This window comes from Lagopus muta, chromosome 11 (assembly GCF_023343835.1).
Source record: "Lagopus muta isolate bLagMut1 chromosome 11, bLagMut1 primary, whole genome shotgun sequence".
Lineage (NCBI taxonomy): Eukaryota > Metazoa > Chordata > Aves > Galliformes > Phasianidae > Lagopus > Lagopus muta.
The window spans coordinates 11795264-11813901 of record NC_064443.1 but is presented as its reverse complement, the minus strand read 5'-3'; the positions used below and the strand labels follow the sequence as shown (position 1 = coordinate 11813901).

At 51.2% G+C, this 18638-nt stretch overlaps 1 protein-coding gene across 2 annotated transcripts; it reads left to right on the top strand.

The window, feature by feature from the left end:
* Positions 1–1112: 1112 nt before the first annotated feature.
* On the top strand, positions 1113–18635 carry FAM107A (family with sequence similarity 107 member A). 2 transcript variants are annotated; one of them, XM_048957924.1, is made up of 5 exons: positions 1113–1333; positions 6753–6816; positions 12615–12789; positions 14360–14516; positions 14949–18635. In XM_048957924.1, exons 1-5 carry the CDS (start codon positions 1310–1312, stop codon positions 15054–15056), a joined length of 528 nt encoding a protein of 175 aa, XP_048813881.1. In that variant the 5' UTR covers positions 1113–1309; the 3' UTR covers positions 15057–18635. The 2 variants fall into 2 exon arrangements, with proteins under 2 accessions (XP_048813881.1, XP_048813882.1); XM_048957925.1 differs by lacking the exons at positions 1113–1333; positions 6753–6816 and adding an exon at positions 7254–7818.
* The last annotated feature ends 3 nt before the right edge of the window (positions 18636–18638 follow it).

The window sequence follows — 18638 nt, the reverse complement described above, 5'->3', positions numbered from 1 at the left end:
AAATCTGCTGCAGCAGCAGCCGTTAATCCCGGGCACTGAATCACCCACAGGGCAGCAGCAATGAGCACCAGCACAGCGCAGCAGACACAACAGCCCTCGCGCCACACACCCTGCTGCACCGCCAGCAGAAATATGCCAACTATTTTAAGCCCCCTCAAAGGATCTGGATTCGCTTGTAAGCCAAACTGAAAACAGCCTGGGACCCGTAAAGGCTTTTGCAAAGGGGAAAGCAGCACCCAGCAGCAGCTACAGAGGGGAAAAACAACTAGCCCCGTTTGGCTTCGGGAAACTCTTCCTGGCCCATTGCAATCTGTATTGTTTTGACTTAACGCCAGAAGCCTTTCCAAAGGAAATGTATGTCTCAGCATGCTACAGGCAGCTATAAAGGGATCTGACCCATTACTAAGTGTTACAGAGGCACATGCAGTTTTGGATCAATAGGGAGAGCTGAAGTGCAGCTCCTGCGTGACCTCACTGCACAGCCAGAGCTTCCTCCCCAAGTTACTGCAGCCTGAAAAATAAATCAAAAATCCCACATTTTACTGGGAGTCATAAATACGGCTTCAAGTGCCACGATTACTTAGAAAATTTAATTTGCTAATTAAGGGTGATGGCTGATGGACAGCAAGCCCCACATGAGGTTGTTTTTCCATCTCCCCACTGCTTTGGAAGGTGCAGAGATGCAGACAGTGCCTACCTGGGTGAGCACACTCAGTCGCAGTATGGTGTTCCCAACTTGCGCAGACCCCGAGCTCTGCCCAGAGCGGTGGCTGCAGCCCCTGGGGGCATCCACAGGATCAGATCTGCAAAATCCAGCGCTGCTGCAGAGCCGGGTCTCAGGGGCTGTCCTGCCTTATTTTGGGGTAACAATTTATTTCAGCAAAGCACCAGAGAACAAGCCAGAAAGGATGCCACAAGCGAGGACTGCTGGGTGCTGGGGCCCCGCAGCTGAGCGAATCCGCGTCCTGTGACATCTTGCCCTGTCAAGTGCAATTACTGTAATCTTCCACAGCCTCTCAAAATACGGAGCCCGGCTTAGAAACCGGGCATCCGCAGCATGAAAGCTGCCTTTGTGCCCGGGCAGAGCCTGGGTGCGCGCCAGCCGTGAGGTGCACGAAGAAAATGAGTTCTCCACGTGCTGGGAGAAGGGAGGAGAAGGGAACCCTCCCGGCCGGCCCCACTGCAAACAGGCTGGAGCTCACCCGCCTCTCCCCGTGGGGACAGAGAGGGCACCGGGAGCTGCGTGGCCGCCAGAACCCACGGGCATAGCAGGGACGGTGCCAGTGGGGCACAGCCGAAGTCCTGAACAATGGGAGGAGCGCATGGGAAGAAGGTATGTGGGTGCGGGAAGAATGGGGGGTTTGGGGAGAGGGCACTATTTGCTCACGTGGGGCTTGTTTTGCTCGCCGTGTGCTACAGGTGGTGACAGCAGAAGGGGATTATAGTGGGACTGAGCCGCTCTTAAGTAGTGCCACCTGATGGTTCAGTGCTGGGGCCCTGCTGGGCCTCTGGGGACAGCAAGGAGGTGATGGGGAGAAACGTCAGCCTTGCAGAGCAAGTTGTAGCACTAAGCTTGCACCCAGGTTTGGTCCCCACTGCCCATCATCACTTCCTTGCTCCCAGCTGATGGAAGCCGGGGTGAGCCACCACCCCACAGCACGCGATGACAAGCACACATCCCTTAGGAGAGCAGCCATAGAGCTCTGAAGGGAGCAGTGCTGAGAGGCCCTGAGCCACTCAGAGGTGCTGGAGGTGGCTGTGCTGTGGAAGTCATTGGGTGTCACTTTGCCTGGAGATATGTCACCACCATGTGGTCGGGCTGCCCTGCTCTGGTGTCAGCTCTTCCACAGCTCCCCTTCCAGCTCCCTCCAGTAGGTCAGGAAAAACAGAAGGGCTGTCTGAGTTCCTGACCCGCATAAAGCTACTCGGCTTACAGAACGCTTTAAGAATGCATTTTCAATTTGTCAGGAGCAATACCACGAAGGTCCTCCTGCTTTCCCCCTGTCCAGTATCAAGCTTCAAGGAATCCAAACTTCCACACCCTCCTTTCACCCTCTATCAGAAAGTTAAAATGAAATTTAAATGAAAATCCCTCAAAAAAGAGCTGGGCTAGAACCCCAATTACGCCCAAGCAGCGCCCAGTGACCCAAAACTGGCATCTGATCTTCATCCGTGCACATGTGCATGGCATTATTGAGGCCGGGGCAATAAGCTGGTTATGTCAGCCTTGGCTTGGAACTCAGTGCTCCCACCCATCTGTGCCATCCTCCTGATGGCTCTGGGGCAGCTCTGTTGCCGCTCCCTCTCTCCAAGCAGAGCGCTGCCAGCAGGGCTCATGGCTCAGTGCTTTACCTAAGGGAGGGTGCATGGGGTGGGCAGCAGAGCTCTGCTTCCCCTACAGCCCCTGCAAGAAAGCAGCACAGGGCACTACCGGGCACAGCTCTGGGGATACATGGGAGCAGGAGGAGGGCTCTGCACTGCACGCCAGTGCTGCCTGTCAGCAGTCTCAGCTGAGCCCCTGCCAGGCTCAGAGCAGAGCAGCATCCAAGGGTCAGCAGCAGGGATGTGGAGTGCAAGGCAATGCTCTGCTCCACAACAAAAGGGGCTGGAAAGGCTGCCAGCGGGGTTCCAAGGACATGGCTGCTTTCAAAGGCTGCAGCTGCTCCCATAAACCTCCTCTGGCATCAGCACTGACAGCAGGACATGGGGCTTTGCCCGGAGCCCTGTGCTATAAGGCAAGGACCAGAGCCAGCCCAGGGTTCCCTGCTCACAGATCCTCACTGCTCCGCATAGCATCAGCCCCTGAAAGAAACCCTTCCAACAATCACACAAAAACAGCACCAGGGTTTGCACCGCAGCCATTTCCCCAGGGAAAGTTCTTCTGTCCCCAAATTCCCAAGAGTGTCACTTTGCACTAATGTCAGATGAGCTGAGATTAGGAGAGCTTTGCTCTGCTGCTGGGTGAAAACAACAAGAGGCAGAATGCCAGTGCTGGCCGTGGCCCTTGTTCAGCACAGCAGCACCTGGTGCCCACACTGAGTTTCTCCATGGGAATGGGACAGGCAGCCAGGGCTGAGCACTGAGCAGTGTGACCAACCCCAAGCAGGTGAGACCCAAAGCAACCTCACCACATGGGCACACAGCTGGCACCACACTCAGTACCATCTGCAGAACCCGTCTGACAGGGAACAGTGATGCAATGCCAGGGCAATGTTAAAAGGAGATTTTAAAAGTCCATAGTGTTAGATGAAAGCTCTACAGGATGAAAAAGCTGGCTCTTGCCATTCAAGAGCTTGGAAACCCTTACCCCAACTACAAAAATCCTGGGCCCTTATAGTGGAAAGTGCAGGATGGAATAAGGCAAACAAGAGGCACTGTGTCTGTGGCTGGCAGAAGAGAGGCAATGGGAAGGGAAAGGGCTGCTCCATGCCAGGGCTGCAGAGCACACAGAGGAAATGGCCTCAGCAGGGCCAGCATGGTGCCATCCTGGCACAGTGACACTGATGATACAAGGCTGGAGAAGCAGCCCCACAACATGGTTTTGTGGCACTGGCCATGGGAGCACATCCAAACCCAAATGGCAGTTGGGATCCACAGTGCTCCCTTGTCCCAAAGCACAGTGCCCAATGCACCTGTAGGGAGAGCATGGAAATCACTGCATGGCCACGCAGCAGCTGCCAGGTTGGGGATGGCTCAGCAGTCCCCAAATAGAAATGAACTAAAGAAATTAAAGGCTTCACTGCTTTGCTGCTGCCCTCTGCTCTGTGGGTTCGCTCCAGTGCACCTGCTGCCTTCACAAAATCCCTGCCCTAGTGGGGATGCTTCACTTCTCTGCTGCTTCCTCCATTTGCAGCCAAACCCCGTCCCTTGCAGCCCTTTTCCTCCTGCCCTGCACGTTATAAACATCATTTTCCCTACTTTCATGCAGTCTCTTTATGTGACACTGAGCTTCTAGGCTGTCGGCACAATGCATGGAATAAATGCTGTCCCTATCACTCATGTGCCACAAGCCTCACTTTCTGCAAAGCTCATCCTTCAAGGCCCTTCAGTGTTCCTTAATGGTCTCTCTGCAGCATGACAGCAATTTGTTCCGCAGCTGCCAGAGCCCATTGTGCCACTGAGTGATGCTCTTCCCGTGCAGGCAGCGGCATCCCTAGAAATAGCAGAAATAGCATCAGCACTACCAACCCTAAAGCGCCGGGTGAAGACAAGCTCCTGAGACAGGTTAAAATCATTGCTCACCCACTGCAACCTCCCACCCGCTGCTAGCAATGCTTGGGCGGTTGATGTTGGTATTGCCAACATAGTGCAGGGTGAGAACTGGGATCTCTTTGAGCAGCGCATGAAGTCGGTCCCCATTCCCCATCGTGCCCTGCAGGAGGGCTGTGTTGCTGCCCGACCACCAGTGGTGTTTGTGACAAAGCCACACAGAGGTCAGTACAGCGCTCATCCCTGTCCAATGCTGTTGTCTTTATGAATAACAGACAACTTTATGAATAAAAGCTCTACATGAAGCATTCACAATTTTCCACTTGACTCAGCACAGAGTGGCCACCGGCCCAGTGCACCCCTGGAGCTGCATGGGCACAGCAGGACACAGCCCGGCCCCCTCTGCATGCCCAAAGCCACAGACTGAGAGTGCCTGGCACCCCCGAGGTGGCTGCTTGCCCCTGCAGATTTGTGGAGGTCAAAACAACAAGAATGAAACATAACACCAAGAATTCGATCTTTCTTAAAGCCCTTTGCAACATGATAGTGAGAACGACCATGGGCAGGGACAAGGAGTAACACAAGCTCAGGGTGATGAACCCAAGCACCTGCAGGCAGGTGTGTGCCCACTTGAAGAAGGGAACAGGATTAGGGTTTGGGCTGTCCCACATCACTCCTGCATCCTGCACCGCCTTGAAGCAACACTGGGTCCCTATGAGGGGTAGTCAGGCTGCAGCACGGGGACCCTGCATGGCAGCCACATCCCTCTGCACGATGCCACAGCTGCTCCCAATTGCAAAATGGTGCTGTGCCACTGTGAGGTGGGCAGAGAATGGGCAGAGCCAAACTCCTCACCGATCATCACTATGCCCTTGAGACAGAAGAGCCCAAACCACATCCAATGGGAGGCAGAAGCCATGCTAAGTTGGGACACTTTGCCCATTTTCTCAGTGTTTCTCCTTAAAAAGCAAGTGGGATCATCCCAGCAAGCATGTGCACCAGCTTGGCAGAGACTGCAGCAAACAGTCAGCCCAGCAGATTGCTGTACGTTTACATCACAGATGGGAAAAAGTCTCACTAATCCTCAGAACTTTCTTCCAGTGGATGATTTCACCGAGTTCTGGATTGCTCCCAGCTGCTGCAAATGAGCACAGATAGAGCAGAATTCAGCAATAAGCTGTGAGATTTGGGCAACAGTTTACACAACCTCCGTGTTCAGGAGCGTGTCAGTGACATTTTCACATGGAGCACTGTGAACAGTGAGCAGAGGTGTTTGGGGTTTATAGAATGAAGCTACTAGATGCAATGTAGATAACCTCTAGATCTCATGTACTGTGGCTTCATCACACACAGAAATGCTGGCTTTGATCTGGCAGCAAGTTGCAGGTCATCACAACTTCCTTCAAAGCCTCTGGGCTGAGCAATAGTTCAATCAACTACCATTGAAACACTAAGATGTGTTGGCTGTAGCTCACCATGTTGCAGCTTGTAGTCAAGCTCTGAGCACCCTGTCCCACAAGTTGGGCAACCTCCAGCCCTGCTGCTGCTTCTTCAGGGCAGACTCTGATCAGTTCTCAGTCTGGGTGGCAATTTGCACATGCAAATACCTCTTTATTGCCACCATCTGACTGTAGCAATTTCTTGCCTCATTCATTAGCTCAGACTTTTGTTACTGTGCAAGATCAATGCTGTGGTGCTGCATCTTAATGGCACTTGTATCCATCTTAGCGTATCTGAAGCCACTCTCCGCTCCCTTTCCAAGATGATGGTTCCTTTCTATAACTGCTTTCAGCACAGCACAAACATGACCCCAAATCCCCAGCCATCCAGCTATCAGAGCACCCATGTGCAGGACCACTAATCAATGGTTTGTTCAGGGTTGATGGTCTTAAGCTGCAGGAGCTGGAGCTGGAGAGCACGATTCCTTCCCAGAGCCGGAAGTTCAAGGCAGCCTCCACAGGAAGAAATGCCTCCATAAATTGATGCAGGAGCTCTCTGACATGCATTGGAGTCACAGAATCATAGAATCATCAAGTTTGGAAAAGACCATTGAGATCATCTGGTCCAACCATCAACCCATCAGCACTGTGCCCACTAACATCCCTAATGTCAGGGGAGATGCACTGAAATATGGGGAGTAACAGACCAATAAAATACAAAGCGAGACTACCTACTATTTATATTGCTTTACTGCGTTTAAACCCACTGACTGCCTTGAAATGGTCACCACCACAGTCCCCATTGCATTTGCCCAGGTTTGGGAACCTGAGTAAAGCTGGCAGAGGTGCTCCCTCCCACTCAGATCTGGGAATGGAGATTTAATAGCAACACAGCCCAGCAGGGCCAGAGGAGCCGAGCACTCTATGAGTTAAAGCCTGGCATGGCACTGAGGACCATGGCTGTTGGGTGGCATGCTGGAGCCGTGTCAGAGAGGTGCTGGAGTGATGTCAGAGGTGCCGGAACCACCAGCTCTCCATCTCATCCTCTGTTATAGGGCAAAACCTGCACAGTCCTTGCCCATTCCCTCCTCTCCTCTCTTCCAGAAGGAATATTCCCTCCAGCCCCGATGTGCCAGCAGCAGCAGGAGGCCCACAGGTGGCAGTTCAGGTGAGTGAGGATCTGCAGAGTGAGCAGAGAGGAATCCAGCATCACTGAGCCATTGGCTGGAAAACACAGCTGGGATGGGGGACAGCAGTGGGGCATGGAGAGGAGCAAAACGTGGAGAGGTGGAAATGAGGGAATGAGGACCCTGGCCTCTTTCTTCATGGGGTTGGGAGCATCCTTCCCCACAACTGGTAGTGCCCCCACTTTCCTTGTCCCTTCTGTCTGAATGGAAATGGATTTACCTCATCCCTGCCCACCTCCCAGGACCAGTGAGCATCTTCAAGCCTGGCATGGGGCAAAGGGCAGCACCAGCAGCCACCAAGAGCCCAAGGAGGCTGCTGGGCCACTTCCACTCCTCTCCTCCATCTCCGCATCCCCTGGTGCCAGGACAGCCCCTGGGCACAGGCCAGGCTGCTCCCAGCCCCACACTCCCCCCGTGCTCTTGCCCCCAGGACGGCGCGGTGCTGGGGTGCTGGCGCAGTGGTGTCGCAACGTGCCGGGAACGATCACGATAACACGAGCGGTTGCCCTGGTGCCGGGCTTTGCTGTTGCAGTGCTTTGCTAAAGAGAGTGGGCGTGCGGCTTCCTCTGGGCCGATCTGATTTCTCCGGGAGCGTGGTTTAAGGCACACTCAGGAGAAATCGCCTTCTGTGGAGCAGGGGCACAACCCCTCTGTGGCTGTGCACACCAAGAGCTCTTCTCTTTGCGGGGGTGAGAAAACCCACTGGCTTATTGATTTTCTGCGGAAACATCAGCCAGCAGTGAAGAGCAAAGGGAGCAACTTTTGGGGTCTACGGGGTCCCCGTGGGGCGGCAGGGAGGTGGCATCCATGTGAGCCTCCATCCTCACCCCACTGGAGAAACCAGGCAGGAGCCGGGGAGCCTCACAGACCCAAAGGCCAGCAGAGCAAGCACAGAAGGCAGAAGCGGCCACCTGGCCCCATGTCATGGGACACAGGGCAGCACGGGGCCCCTGGGCTCCCCAGGGGCACACTGCAGAAATCAGGTAAGCAAAGGGCCCCCACATCCCTGTGTCCCCACATCCCCATGTCCCCTCTCTGCCTTGGGCAGGGACTGCTGAGCCCCACGGGGTTCTGCACCGCACCCCTATTTGTGCACAGGTGTCTCTGGACCCTGCTTTAAGTTTAGTTTGGGATGTATTAGGTTTCCATAGCACTTTAGTGCTGCCCAGAAAACAGACCCATATCCCACAAGATATTCCCTAAACCAATGCATGGCAAAATTTGATGTTCTTAGAAAGGAGTTAGGTGGGACAGGGGGTACTGCTGATGTAGCCGCAGCTGAACGGGAAATGATTTACTCTGCATTCCAGAAAATCCCTTTGAGCTACCTTAAAACATTTATTAATGATTGATACGTGTCTCCACATAGGGAAAGGCACACGGCAAACATTTGATGATATATTAAAAATAAGTTTGTGATTAGCAAGGACTGTTGAGCATCTGTCATTGCTTAACAAAACAAATTGAGTTGCTCCACATGCTGCTCAGAGGGTGGGCGTCCCTGGTAATTGTTAACAGCGGGATCCCAGCTCCAGCACCTTGCTTACCACAGTCCAAGGTGATTAAATGAAATCATTAACCAACATGCCAACCTTCAGCTAGAAGAGAGGGCAGGGCAGAGACTTGCAGGCTCCACTGTGGTTCTTTCCCTTTCTGACCCCATGGGGTTTATTTCTGGCTTTCGGCACCCAATGCTCCAAGGAGTGACCTCACGGCTGGGACACGTTTCCCACAGCGGCCACATCAAATTACATTTGCCTCATTGCATTATAAATACCAGAATTCGGCCTGCTTAATTATTCAAAACCCTAGATTAAAAGCAGACAAAGGCTCTTTGCTTCCATTCCGGACCATGCTTATCTCTGATGGATGACGTGGCTGTCCGGTGACAAGCAAAAGGAGCATGCCAGGCCCCTGGGACGCAACGCTGCTGAGCTGCTGATGCAGCACAATGTAGGGATGTTGAGAAAGTTTTGTTTGGAGTTTCATTTTAAAAAATCACTGATTTCAGGTGAGATGAGGCTTTTAAACTCATATTATGGCACAGCTCTGATTACTTGTGCAGGTAGCTTTAAACCTGCTTGGGCAACCTGTGTTAAGTACGGTGGTTTGCAGTCTCCTTCCCTATGGGATGTGTGTGCCCAGCTCTGTTCAGCAGCCCATCATTAATCTGCTGCTTCCCTGAAAATATGTATTCACAAACAAATGCCAGGCACTCAGAAACCAGAGGCTCTTCTCCCAGTGGCCAATTCTGCCCACAAAACCTCAACTCAGTGGCCTTACAAACTCAGAGCCAGGGCTGTGAGTTGTAAATCTGCATTTTGGTTGGGTATTAGGAACAATTTCTTCTCAGAAATAGTGATGATGCACTGGCACATACTGCCCAGGGAGTGGGGGGGTCACTGTCCATGGGGGACACCTGGGGAGGTGTTTGAGGACTGTGGAGATGTGGCACTGAGGGATGTGGTTATGGGCATGGTGGAGGTGGGTTGGTGGTTGGACTTGGTGATCTTAGTGGTCTTCTCCAACCTTAATGATTCTATGATTATGTGATTCTCCCCTGTTTCATCTCTCCCTCCAAGCACCAGGTTACACAGAATTACAAGCAGTGCCTCTCTGACCCTAGCTGCCATTCCCAGAGCAAAGCCCTGTGCCCATCTGTACAGGGATGACATTTCACAGAGGTTTCATTCTCTGCCCAGAAAGGGACTCCCATAAAGTATTTTTAACAAGAGCAGTTTGATCATTTCATGCAGTTCCTGAAAAACCTCTCCCCAGATGCTCCTGTCAGGAAATCAGTTCTCAGCAGAAATAAAGGTCTGCCACACTTTGACTGAAAACACTCCATTTTCCTTCTGATCCCTTTAGCGCTTTCCCCTCAGGAAGGGCAGCTGAAGCTGGGCAGCCAGAGCAGCGCCCCGTTTACCTGCCTGCCCGGCCCTATAATCTCCTTACAGAACTCGTGGGCATTATTTTCATCCCAGCAGTGGGAGCAGTGCAGGCTGCGTGGCTGCCGTGCAGAGGAACAGCCCCACATGCATGGACAAAGCTGTGAAACTCAACATAAATGCTCTACAGAGGGCACCTCCTACAGCCCCAAGGCAATTGATGTCATTCCAAAACAGATTTTCTTCTTCTCAAAAGATTGGGACTGAGCAATTTGGGCAAGGATTGCAGACTTGCAATTTTACCAAAAGTCCCCCAGGATTTATACGGATTTCCAGGAATTTGAGCTTTGCTTGAAGTCAGAGCAAACCAAGCTATTAAAAAGTCATTTTTCTCCTCGAGGCAGCCCTATGCCTGGGTGGGGGCAGTAGGACTCCAGCAGCCCTGAGAGCTGAGCCCTTCCAAAGGGGTTTCCCATGGGGCAGAGGAAGGCAGGGAGCTCATCCCAATATCCACCAGCAGCCTCAGCCCCCTGGTCCAGGCACTCCTGCTCTGTGTGTACACACAATTCACACGGAAACACAGCTTTCCTAGCGAGCTTCAGGCTCCTAGAAACGTGGAAAGGGAAAATATTTAAGAGCAAGCAAAAGGCTGAATATGTTGAAGCAAACACAGCTACTTTTGAAAAGCAACAGTCCAAAGCAGATCTGTCTGAAAGGTCACACTGTCTTTCCGAGTACAGCTGAGGATGTCAGAACGCACATGCATTTTTTTGTTTATATCTTGCCAAGAACAATATAAAACTGCCTGGCACCTATGTCTGTATGGATTTATGGCAGTGGCCCAGGAGGTGCCGGAGCTGACGCTTGTTCATTGATCTATGGCCGAATCATGCAAAACCAGACATCCTGCTGTAAATCCTCCGCAGAGACCTGCCCTGATTTACACTGCTGGCACCATAAATAATGACAAAGCGCAGCCTGATAGCAGTCTGTCTCCCTATACATGGGCATGAATTACAATGTGTCTTGAAGATGACAGATCTACTGTGAGAGAAGCATTTTGCCCAGGATCCCTCTCTGCCAGCCTGTAGCAGAAAGAATGCCCCGGCCTTACTCCCAACATAACCCCAAGCGGTGCTCCAGGCCTCATTTTTCTTTTTACCCTCAATGCAAATGCAGACATTCCTTGAATTCTTCCACACGAATGTGTTGTGAAGATTTAAAGTGGGGTTCCTGTCAAGAGGTTTGTGGTTCCTTCCCAGATCGCCTCCTGTAGCACAGCCTGCAAGCGGTGCTCTCACTGAAAACACCCGGTGCTCTTTGAAGTTCCTTTTTTTGTTTGCAGAATAAAGCCACTGCTTTGCCATGGGAAAGGGGAGCTCGCCCATTTCACTGACAGCAAAACAACACTTTGCTTTTGTACCTTCCTTTCTTGCCTTTTGCTCGCCTCTTTTCCCATGGAAAACAAGACCCCCAGAAAAGGGACAAAGTAGAATTACAGACTCCAGCAATGTAACCCCAGTGAACACCCAATGCACTTTCCACAGTTCAAAACCAGCTTTCATTGAGCAGCAATCAGCCATCAGACTGCACTGCCTTCACCCCACGTAACCACAAGCAGGGCAAGGTGCAGCCTCAGCGCTCAGCTCCTTCCCTCACCAACAGCACTTGCCATCCTGGAGGAAAACAATCTGGTACAGGAAACCTCTGCTTCCCCACGCCCTTTGAATATGTACCGAACCATTCACCCCAATTACACTCTTCACGGACTCCAATCTGTTTTCCTTTGTTCCCAGAGCAGCAGGGCACTGCCCACATTAACATTCAATGCAAAGTTGTTTGATACTGAATCATTTCTTCAGCAGTATGATTTCTTACACAATTCTGTTTGATTGCAATCCACTTTACATTCGCAGAGTACTTACTGCCTATAAAAGAATGACCCAGCCTTTTACTTGCTTTCTTTTTTTCATTTTATTGATTTCTCTTTTAAAAGGATTTTATTCCTTTTGTACATGAGACTGCGATAAGAGAGGGAGACAGCATTACTGAACAAAAGCTGTTTTCCTTGCTGCTCCCTCAACCCGTACGCCTTCCCATTAGGTACCCCAAAATACTGTAATAACAGAGCACTTGAAGCTGCCTACACTCTTTTTCTGGTACTTTTTGTTCTTGCCACTGAACTCCCATATTCATTGAGTGAGTCCTCAGGAATGAATGGCTCTTCCCATGAGGGCCATGCCCTGGCATAATTGCAGCCATCACAACTGCACTCTGCACTTAAAGCACAGCCCACAGAATGCAGCTTGTCTTAAAATTTGTGCTTTGCACTCCTTTTGTGTGGGCTTTTTTATAAAGGTGAGATGTAGAGCACTTGGGAAATGACAGCAGTGAGCTTGCCCTGTGGTTTACCTGAAATCCAACCTGTCACTGCTTAGAAAAGAATGGGCCCTTGTTCCTACATCCAGAACACAAATTATTACAGTGTGATCCTGGGCTGCACATGTGAACTACGCTTTCCTTAGCATTGGGAAGAATCCTGACTTTTAGGGCAGCAGAGTATCAGCAAAACCCAACGCTGATGAGACATGTCAGCCACAGCAGCACTTCCCAGGACCCCCAAGTCCTGCAGCTCCAGCCCTGCTCCTGCTGTTAGCTCCGGCTCAGCTGATCTTACACTAATTAGTCCTTGGCATCAACTGCTGCATCCACAGAAGCGAGTGGCTGGCAAGTCATTTAGAAGTGATCTAATTAATACGTGTCTCTTCAAAGCAAATATTTTCTAAAGGTGCACCAAGCACCCCAGCACAGCTGCTCTCACCCAGGTGAGCAGAGCACAGGTGGGCTCCCATGGGTGCACCCCACCCGCCAACACCTCTCTTGTCTTCCAGCGTCAATGTACACAGAAATACAGCAGGAGCACTCTGACAGTGGGAGCATCCTGACTCACCCGGACTGCATAGATGGGAACCCAGACCTGATCAAACCTAAAAAGCTTCTCAACCCTGTCAAAGCCTCCAAGAGCCATCAGGAGCTGCACCGAGAGCTGCTGATGAACCATAAGAGGTGAGGGGAGGTCACGGCAGTGCAGAGCCCAGCACTGGCACCAGCACCACCTGTGGTTGGAGGGAGGGATAAACCCTGCCATTTGCACACAGACATGGGGTTTAACCCACCAAAACGCTCTTCTCTGATGTGACAGATTATTTTCAAACATTTTCAAAATGCCCTAAAAAACACTCTGACACTCAGCCACACTTTGATTCCAAATCAAAAAAGAATGGAGCCTCTGTTCAAAATAACTGTGCTCACCATGAGGGTCAGGCACAGGCGTTAATTCAGCCAACAACAACCCTGCCAGTAGGGTTCATTGCTCAGTACTGGTACTGCCCAGAAGCAGGAGAATTATAGGGACTGTGCCCAGGCCATTCTCCAGCACTGACGCAGTCATGTGAACCAGGCAGGTATTCCTAAAACACTGTAACACAGCCTGGTTAAAGCATCCTTGCCCAGGATCTCCTGGCACAATCGCTATCATCTCCTGGGCAGGTTTAGGGCAGCCAGGAAGTTGGCACAGCGCTCCCAGAGAGCAGGAGGAGCAGAATCTCTACACAACCCTAAATCACCAGCAAATCCGGCAGCTTTGCTGTTTGCTGCATGCTCATACTGAGGGGAAGAGAGGAGAGAGGAGGATCTGTGCTTGCTCCCATTTCTGCTTTCTCCCTTAGGCAGAAGCAGAAAGCAATCCACATCAGCAGCTTGTGCAACAAAACTTTATCTTAGTCAACACCTCTGGGCACTAACAGGGCAGGCTGATTAAATCCAGGAGCAGTAACAAATTCAAAGGCAACACTGCAAACTCTGTGCCTCCAACAAGCCACAGCAGGCTTACCTTCTGTCAAGCCCTGGGCCTGTCTGCCACAGAAACCCTCATGTTACAACACCTCTCCTGCAAGTATTTCCCTGGGATTTCCAATACCCTCAGCCTGCTGATTCCAGTGAGTGTTCAGTCCAGGCCAGGGGAGGTCAGGCTCTGGTGGCAGCTCTGTGATCTTCAGCTCCTCCTCAGAAACATGATTTCAGCCAACTACTTCTGTGACTTCTTCCAAAATTATTCCAGTCCCAGTTGCTATTGCAGAAGATAACCTATTTGAAAGCTGCCTTGAACTCTGCTTCATAACTTGTTGTTCAGCGACACAAAACTGTGGCTGCAATGAAGTGTGACCAGAAGTCAGCAAAGGTTTATTGATGTGCACAGCCACTTACATGTATTTAGGGGGCAGAAGCAAGTAGGGAAGAGGCTGGGGTCAGCTGCAGGAGATAAACATTAGAGCTTAAACTGAGGCACAGCAAGGATCGCAAACCTTCAGCACTGGAGCAAGCCGAACTGCCAGTACAATTACTGCAGTTCAATGACTACCCCTGCTGGTGGAAAAAAAATCTTCATTATTATAAATTCCCCAGCGCTGCTGGAGCTGTCACCTACACATATAACAGTAGGACGGCACATTTCCCTTTCTGCACAGAAAGGCACAGCACCTCAGCGCAGCAGCATTTGGGATGGGGGTTCTGGGGGCTGCCAGGCAGGCAGGGGGATGGTGGGTGAGCAGCTCATTTGTCTGCTTTTGGTCTACAGAGGCTTGAGTGTTGACAGCAAGCCGGAGTTGCAGAGGGTTCTTGAGCACCGACGGCGAAACCAGGTCCTCAGGCAGAAGAAAGAAGAGGAAGAGGCCAAGAAGTTGCAGTCTCCCTTTGAAAAAGAGCTACTGAAGAGGCACCAGCGACTGGATCAGGTAGGATCAGGCTGTTAGCCATCCCCAGGTTGTTCTAACCACCCAAGAGATGGGTAGCTGAGGCTCCCCTCAAGGAATAGTGCTGGCATCCCTCCATAAAATGGGAGCCAGGGTACATCCCTCTCTACCAGCCCACACAGCTGCACTGTCTCATCCTGGCAATGAAATTGCTCTTCAGATAAAGCAACCCCTGCTTGCCTAGTGGAGATGTTCCTCTCTGGGCAGAAAACCAAGTGGGCTGGTGTACCTAGAAAAGAGACTGATGGTGAACATAGCTTTGGAAAAAGAGAGCACCAGTGTGCAGCACAAAGTTATTCAGTTCTGGGCAATAATAACTAGACATGCAGCAATTATGAACCCAGGGTTTTAAGGTAGAGACTGCACTTTTGTTCTTTAGGTTGGTCAGATAACAATGACTATTCTTTATTACAGCTGGAGAAAGAGCGGGAGAAGCAGGAAGACCGTGCACCAGAATTCATTAAAGTCAAAGAAAATCTGAGAAGAACATCAACGGTGACTGGAGAAGAAAAAGCAGCGTAGCTTCTGCCAAAACCTACCAAGGCTGATGCTTCTGTACATGGTGGACACTCACAGCCACATCTTTGGGGCTACTCATGTCATTAACACTTGCTCCAGTAGAAGGCACAAAAAAGGTTTTCCCATCCCAGGAAGGTCTCATGATCAAAAAGGTGCAGTATTCACTGAAGAGGTCCTCACACGAGGTGATGCAGAGCGAAGCAATGTCCCTTTCCTCCCTAGTGGTGGGAGCACACTAACCTCCAGCTAACTCCTGGTTAATCCTCACGATGCGGCCAAGGTGTGAGCCAGGGGAGTCAGCAGAGGGATGGGCATTGCCATGGGCTGGGGGACCTGCATCCCCTGGAGGTGGGCTCACCAAGCAGGGCAGCAGGAGGGCGGCTGCAGCTTTGGAAATCTCCTGGCAAATAAGCGTGGTGACTAAAGGGACAATCTACGTATCACTGGGAACAGCCCAAGGGTTAGTGGCATTGCAGCACCACACAAGACAAACAGTGCCATCACACTGCGAGAAAAATCAACTCCTGAGTGCCCACACCAGCTCAGCATTGGAAGGCCAGGTGTCACTTGTTCTTCACGAGCATCTTTAAGCTGCATTTCAAACCTGCTTGTAAATAGCTGTTGAGCTGTTTGCCCTGTTCCACGCTTAGGCATAAAATACACAGAACTTCCCATGAAAGCCCCAGGTGAGAGGCAAATGCTCCATGCAGGAATCTGGGGGCTCAGCATGGGTGTAAGTGGAAGCACGTAGTGAGCAGTCAGCAGGCTCCTGTGGATCTGGCAAAGAGAAGCAGAGATGAACTGCTTTGCACCTCCCTGCTGAGCCTCAGCCCCACACTCTGGACATGTGCTACTACAGTGGTCAGCAAAACCCGTCCTGTGATGCCATGCTGATGTCAGGATGCTGGCAGGGGTCACAGCTGACACCAGCACATATTGTGGGCTACAGGGCATGGAGGTACTGCTGCAAAGCTGCTTCTCAGTGCTCCTCATCCCTTCTTCCAGAGGACAGTGCTGCCTCACGCCAGTTGCCATGTCACAAAGGTAAACATCTTCCTGCTGCTGACAGAGCAAAGCTGACATAGATGGTGCCTTTGCACCATGGATATCTGGAGCACATCACATTTACGGGGCACTCATGCTCTGAGATGTTCACATGTAGAGCTAAAATCGCTTCTTCAGGTAGATCCCAGCTTCTCTCAGTCTTGCTACAAAGCCTCAACAGCAAAACTCACTGATTGCCTTCAAACACTGGCTCTTAAACAGCAAGAATTAACAGGCATGGTCAGCTGGGAAGGTGATACCTAGTTAAACAGTGTCCACCATCCACATGTTCAGTGGATCCATATGTGAATTAAGGGAAAAGGAGCGTTTATCACATCTTTATCAAGGAGCTACTAACCCATTCCCCAGACCCTCTGGTCCAGCAGGGTGTTTCATTTCAGAGGATGCTGCTCAGCTTGGCAGCTCAAGTAAAGCATCTGAGCCATATCACACATCATGAGCAGCAGTACAGGTATGGGGCCTCTGGACAGCACTACATCTCAAAACTCTTGGCCTGGTCTCAGCCCCTGGGAGCCCTGTCTCACAGCACTGCCCCTTTGGCAGCTCTTAGCTTCTCACCCATCATGCTCTAAAGACTCTGTTATTTCAGAGATCCAGTGCATATGGTCCTTATGGATCAAACAAGATCTGACAGGATTTGCTTCTTTTCATATAGCCTGTAATTAAAACCATGAGGAAGAAGCAGCATTGAGGATTTATTCAGGCAGAAAAAAAAAGCCAAATTCCTGTAAGAGAAAAATATTTTGCTAAGGATACTTGTAAAGAGCTGCACAGAATGTTTTACAATACTCCATCAATTATCAGTTTCAGTAACAAATCAGAACATACCGAGCTGTGTTTTTGTGAGCAGTTACGACACAGATCAAGTAACCTTGATCAAAGAGCTCCAAAAAATTAAGTAAATTAGTTTGTAATTTTGCCACAGATGGAAATGCACTCCAGAAGAGACAATCTGTCACTCCATATGCACCGGTGAAATCAGCGCTATCAGCACTCCTTGCCTGGGACAGGGGCACTTACAGAAGACCTTGGGTGGGAAACTGAGTGCTCAGTGCAGGTGGAGAACATTTGGCTGTTATCTTCTTGAATATTTGGTATTATCTGAAAAAAATCAAGGTGTTTTCCTTTCACTTGGTGTCCATCAAGCATGAAGAGGGGCTGCAGTGTGGGACTGCCGAGTGGCGTCAGGTGTCCAGAAGGGAAAGGGGTGTCCAAATAGCACTGTCCTAACAAACACTATGCTAACAGAGATAGAGCCCAAAGAAATCCTTCCAGATGTGGAGAAACAACAGAGTCCAAAACAGGCAGAGCAGAGAGGGCAAGACCCAACACTGCAGGACCCCAACAACCCCAGCAGATGCTCCCAGCAAGAGATTTTGGGATATCTTTGTGTGTCCTTTCCTTTTAAATGATTTCCTGAATTTGGGTCCTAAGCCCCTATGTCCCTAGAACAAGCTCCTAAATAAACGTGGTTTATCTGGAAGATGCAGACGATCAGAATATTGACAGAAGACAATTTTTTGCACGGTGTTGCATGTGATGTATAGTTTCTATTGTGTCAGTGTTCATACATACATATAAACGCATGTTGTGCAACTACTGTTAACAGTCACTGCTCACACTGCTTAACGAGGACAGTTCTGAAGAAACAAAACACCAGCCCATGCCCAAAGCCACGTCCCTCAGTGCCACGTCTACATCTTTCTTTATCACCTCCAGGGATGATGAACCCATTTGTCCCCAGGCAGCATGTGCCAATGCACTGCCACTCTTCTGGAGAACAAATTGTTCCTACTACCCGACTTGATCCTCCCCGGGCACCACTTAAGGCCATCACCTCTCACATTATCTGTTACCTTGGCCTTATTGCTAGTCAGTAACCGAGGCAGCTCAAGGCGGGACACTACAGCATGCTGAGCTCTGAGCCAACCCCGAACAAAGCACAGCAGGGCTCGCTCTGCCGCCCCACACCCACACACCGTGAGCAGGGCGGGCGCTACTGCGCCGGGAGCCGGGCCGGAGCAACGGGAGCGCCGGGAGAGGCGGAGCGCCGGGAGAGGCGGGCGGCGGCGTGCGGAGCGACGGACCGAAGGGCAGCGGCCTCGGGATCGCGAGGGGCGGCGTAGGAAGGTGGCCTATGGGAGCTCCCGGGACTTCAGTTCCTTGGGAGAGTAAAAAGGTGGCGAAGCAGGGAGAAATCCGCACAGGCTCCCACTGCGCACTGTGTATCATTGCTGTTACTATGGCCCCTGCTAAAAGCCCCCTTGGCACGGGGAGCGCAAGGTCGCAACCGGCGGGGACGGGAAGGGGCGGGCGCTGGGAGTGCCTTACCCATGGCATGTGCTTGTGTAATATCCCTTGTTCTCTAGCAGGAAAAGTGCTAAAAGTAAAGCTACAAAACGCCTAAGACCCGCACCTGGAGCTCTTAGTGCGCCCTCGCTTTCCCTTCCCCACTGCCGCAACGCGGACGGGCAGAGTCCAAACGCTCCTGAAGGTCGCGTCTCTTTTTTTTTTTTTTTT